Source organism: Cebus imitator, unplaced genomic scaffold (genome assembly GCF_001604975.1).
Source record: "Cebus imitator isolate Cc_AM_T3 unplaced genomic scaffold, Cebus_imitator-1.0 Scaffold163, whole genome shotgun sequence".
Taxonomy (NCBI): domain Eukaryota; kingdom Metazoa; phylum Chordata; class Mammalia; order Primates; family Cebidae; genus Cebus; species Cebus imitator.
Window position 1 is genome coordinate 4043818 of NW_016107478.1, and position 5348 is coordinate 4049165.

Genomic DNA, 5348 nt, shown 5'->3' on the forward strand with positions numbered 1-5348 from the left:
ATCATAGGATTTTTGATAAGATATTACCATGCTCACTAGGGAATTGTTCATTCCTTTTTGAAGATGGAATTACCAAGGGAAGCTTTACAGAGAAGGTCCCACTTATGCCAAGACTTGAAAAATGGGTAGGATTTATCAGTTGAACTAGAAGGAAAGGTATTCCAGGCAAAGACATACAAGTAGAAACATGAAAGGGTAAAAAAAGCATGGGGTTTAGATTCATACAAAGCTGTATATCTGATAGTGGGCATGTAGCTGGTCAGTTGATAGTTTATTAACCCCTTTTTTTTTGAGTTGCGGAACTCTGGGAGGTTCAAATAAAAGCTAATAATCTCTCCCCTCAGAAGAGTATGTGCAGACAAATACACACACAACTTTGTAGGCATTTTCATTGAGTTCATGAACCCTCTGTCCCAACAGACATAGAGGGTTAAATGTCCTTGATTCAATTATTTTATATATATAACATATATATATATATATATATGTGTATATATATATATATATATATAACAAATGAGGAGGATTAATGACTATGTGTCGCTAGCTTCATCTGCTCCAGCTATTAGTGTTACCTAAAGATTAATTCATTGAAGGCTCATAATAAACTTAACCATTGAGTGTTTATAGTTAATCTTTTGCCTCTAAAATTTACCAGAGATTATGGGTTAATTTCCTAGATCACAATTATTTTTTCCACCTCTTTTGATTAGAGTGATTAGAATTTCATAAATACATATTTAGAATGTTAACTGAAACAATCAAGCATGGGGATAGGTCTGAGTTTCAGACTTTTTTTTTTTTAAATACTGAAATCTAAAGCAAACTGGGGAGTGGTGTGGCTTTTCTGTGCTGTACTGCTGTCTGGGCTTAGTCTACCTTTGCAGGTAATTAATTCCCAGCCTGCTTATTTTTTCTAGTTGGCTCTTGTTTAGCTTCCACAGAGCCCCACCCCAAAGTGCTTTATTGTCCCTCTGCTGACTATTTCTACATATGGTCAAAATCATCTCACCTTCCTGGTTGCTGACATCGGCAAATTCAGTTTGGCAAACTAGGCTCTGCTCCCAGTAACCCTTTGTTCAAGAAGTGTTATTACAAGGGAGGGTATACTGGAAGCTAACAAGCCTGTCCAATCTCTTCTACTCCTAGATATATTCCTAAGGAGAAACTCTTTGTGTATTTGGATTAACAGCCAGAGGCAGGATATTAGCACTCCCAGACCTGTTAGATACTAGAACGCTGCTAATGAGCAAATAGCCCTGCCTCAATTAGTGGTTTGTGAAATATTCCTGGATATCAAATTGCTTTTGCTGCCACACTGGCTCTTGGGATGAAAAGCAACCAAGCAAAAAATTGTTCCCTTGTTGAGCACTGCCTTGTTGATCTCCTAAGTTATATCTGTAGACAGAATTTAAGTTTCTCATTTCCCAGAGCTGGGGTTTGATTTACACATGTAATCATTGTGTTGGTGTTCATGTTTTCTCTTGCGAATCTTTTCCATAGTATTGGATTACTGCCTTTTGAGACCGATTCTCTAATTATTTAAACAAGGTTATTTTAGAAACAAATTAAGAAATAAACTATAGACAGAGCTAAAATGCTAAACTGCTAGTTTCCTTAGGCATAGGTGTTTATTTGGAGGTGAGGGGTAGAGAGACAGAGATGGAGAAAGGGCGGGGGGATTAATGAAATTGGGAGACCGTTTCATCCAGATCACCACTTCTAGTTTGACTCTTCCTAAATACTTTGCTTAACTTTCGAGTCACTTCAGATTGCAGCAATGTTAACCTCAGCAACTGAAAATAAAAGCTTCAATATATAACTTGGGAAGAAAAAAGTAGTAAAGGGAAGCAATTCAAGATCTGTTATTGGTATTTGAATACATTTATTGTGACAAGAATGCTGTTATAAATATTCATAAGCAAAGGCCATCTTTTTTTATCTAGGAATTGTCAAAGAGAAGATTCCAAATTGGAATGATACATCTTTTGTAAAATCTGCCACCAATTCTTGCTTTGAGAATAAGCATCTATTGTTAAATTTCTACTAACATTATAAATGGTCACAGCACATGCCACTTGATACAATCCCAAACTTTGAAATGTTTGACTTCCCAGTGAGCTGTCCCTCTCCGCTGCAACCCCCCCCCCCTTCCTCCAGCCTCCTAAAACACCGAAACATCCTTTGGTAAGCAATTCCATATAGACAGCTGGGGGAAGAGTATATAACCTGACCATAGCATCAGGTACATTTATTTCTAAAGTCTAATAGAGGACAGTTTTTACTGCTTGATAGTAAGAAGCACTGAGAGAGATTTTAATTGACATTCTTAACTTTCAACTCCACCTAGATAGCTAGTATCTATAGATGATGCAGAAAAGAGGTTAGGGGAGTACTTTTCAATAGTTTATTGTATTTTCTTAAATATCCTTTCTGGAATTTTCAGAAACAAAACATAAAAAAATTATATACTTTATTACAAATGGTAAACTCAGAGTGCTCCAAATCTCTTATTTACAAACAACACTGGGCAGGACACCCAAACAAACAAACAAGAAATAACTTACAAAGGCATGAAGCTGTTTATTGACAGTAATCAGCTTTCATCAAATTAAAAAATATATATATGTACATACACAGTTAACGAAGGCAGGCCAGAAAGAGTTCATCTGCAGGCTCAGCCTCGCTCACAAACCTCCCTCCAGCTGCCCCTCCCCAGCCCTCCCCCCCACGCTTTGTGTTCTTAAGGAGTACTACAGAAGCAATCTACAGTCTCTATTGCAGTTTGTAACCCCCTCCCCCTCCCCCCTTTAATACTGAATGAGATCGAATGTTAGGTCCATGCAGTTCTTGGTCAATGTTAACGAAAAGTCTAACGTTCCGTTCGCGCGGGGACAGCCCATCCGCAAAGCCGGGCAGCCCGCAGGCGGCCGCTCCCTGGCTCCACGCCAAGGGAGGGCGCGCCAAGTCCTTCCCACTCGTGCACACTGGGGGCGCCGTCAGGACGCAACCCAGTCCAACTTGGATACCCTTGGCTTTAGTTCTCGGACACTTCTTTTTTCTCTCCGTCGCAACTTGTCAAGTTCTCAAGTCTGTCTCTGTTATTTTTTTTCTCCTTTGCCCCTCAGCCCCCGACAGTCTCTCTTCAAAACGTTTGCAACTGCTGCGTTAGCATGAGTTGGCACCCACTGTTAACGTGGTTCATGACTTTCTGTTTAAGCTGTGCCACCTGTTCCCTGAGCATGTTGGCCGTGGACGCCAGCTCCGAGTTCTGAGCTTTCAAGGTTTTCACTTTTTCCTCCAGCCGGGCGATTCTCTCCAGCTTCCTTTTTCGGCACTTGGAGGCAGCGATGCGGTTCCTCATGCGCTTCCTCTCCGCCTTGATCCGCTCCTGGGACTCCATGTCGATGGGGGACAGGGGCGGCGTCTCGCCGGGCATCTCGGGCACTGTCTGAGGCTCCTCCTTCAGGGCCTGCAGCCGCGGGTGCTGCACCGGCATCTGCTGGGGCAAGTGGTGGGGCGGCTGCGGCTGCTGCTGCTGCTGCTGGGGTTGCGCGGGAAAGGCCAGGCCGGCCGCGCCGTAGGAGGGCGCCCCGCCACCGCTGCTCAGCGCTCCGGGGTTGAAGTTGCTGAGGTTGGCGTAGACCGGCGGCTCGCTGTGCAGGCTGGCGCTGAAGCCGCCGCTGCCACTGCCCCCGGCCACCGAGGCCACGGCGGGAGCCACCATGCCCGCCCCGCTGACCGGCTGCGCCGCCGACGTGACGCTGGGAAGCGTGTTCTGGCTGTGCAGCTCGGCCAGGGCGCGCACGAAGCCCTCGGCGAAGCCCTCCTGCTCATCTGTCACGTTCTTGGGGCACAGGAACTGGGTGGGGGTCGGCGTGGTGGTGATGTGCCCGTTGCTGGACTGGATTATGAGGCGCTCCAGCTCGGGCGACGCCAGCTTGAGCAGCCCCACGTCGGGCGAGGTGAGGAGGTCCGAGTTCTTGGCGCGGAGGTGCGGCTTCAGGCTCCCCACTGGGTCGGCCAGGTTAAGGGTCATGCTCTGTTTCAGGATCTTGGGGTTACTGTAGCCATAAGCTCCGCTCTCGGACTGGAGGAATGAGGCGTTGAGGGCATCGTCATAGAAGGTCGTTTCCATCTTTGCAGTCATAGAACAGTCCGTCACTTCACGTGAGGTTAGTTTGGGCTGCGCGCAGAAGTTTCGGAGCCGCAACAGCGCTCTGGCAAGCGGGGGACACCCGCGTCCCCCCGGGCCTTGGGCAGGGAAAGTTTCTCTAAGAGCGCGCGCACCCGCTGGCAGTCTTCCCCGCTGCGCCCTCCTCACCAACTCGCTCCTGGGAACGCAGGGTTAATTAAGATGCCTCCCGCACTCTTACTTGTCGGCTCGCGCGCGCTGCCCGGCTTTGAAAAGTCGCGGTCACTCACTGAGCGCTCTTCGGTCGCAGCGGTTCCTCGGAGCCCGCGGGCGAACTCACTTCCCGGAGCGGCGGCTCTCCCGGAGGCGCGGATCAGTGCGGACCCCACAGTGGCCGGCCAGCGGCGGGTCTCGGCCGCCCGGACTCCGACGACTTGTCCCCTCCTCCGCTGCGAGGGGGAGGGGGCGCCCGGCAGCCGCGGCTCGCGCTCGCCCAAGTTCAGCAACCAGTGCGAGCGAAGCTGAGCGCACGTCCTTCTTCTCTCGCGCGTCTCTCCAACGCCTTTTGGTCTTTACCGCCGCCGAGCAGCCTAAGGCTCAGGAAAGGCTTGCAAAAGTTCGCTCCGGGACTCTGGGCCACTTGGCCCCGGTCCTCCCGGCCGGGAAAGTTCTCTGCCGCTGCAGCCGCTCGCCGACTTCCCCCGGCGGGCGCGTGGGTACCGCTGCTCTCCGCCGCTGTCAGCAGCGCCTGGGCAGCGGGGTTCTTCTCTCGGGGGCAGCTGGAGACCAGGCTCTCCCGGCACTCCTCGAAACACCAGCCCGAGAGCCACAGGCGCTAGCTCTGGGCAGTTGGAGAGAAGATGGAAAAGAAAAGATTTGCAGCTCGGACTCTACTGCCGTCCTGGCTGGCTGTCTGTGTCTGTCTGTCTGTCTGCCTGAGTCCGCGCACCTCCACTCCCGCCTTGCTGCTTCAGCCACACTCAGTGCAACTCTGAGCCCTTATCCAGCCCGAGCTCAACACTTATCTGCTACCAGTCAACCCCTAAAAATAGCCCATGATGTCACCCCAAGGCTTTCCCATTGGCTCGCGTCGCTCTCAGGGGGGCGGGCCCGCCCGTCGCCATGGAGACTCCGCCCTAGAAGATTCTTCTCTAGGCCCGCGGAGGCTCACGGGATGAGGTAATGCTCCGCTGCCCTCCTACAGTCGGGCCCT

General features: G+C 49.8%; 1 protein-coding gene across 1 annotated transcript; it reads right to left on the bottom strand.

Annotated features, from left to right (window-relative positions):
- Nucleotides 1-1868: 1868 nt before the first annotated feature.
- On the bottom strand, nt 1869-5126 carry JUN (Jun proto-oncogene, AP-1 transcription factor subunit). The gene has a single exon (XM_017544010.2). The coding sequence runs from the start codon at nt 4148-4150 to the stop codon at nt 3146-3148; it is 1005 nt and encodes a 334-aa protein (XP_017399499.1). The 5' UTR covers nt 4151-5126; the 3' UTR covers nt 1869-3145.
- Nucleotides 5127-5348: the final 222 nt, after the last annotated feature.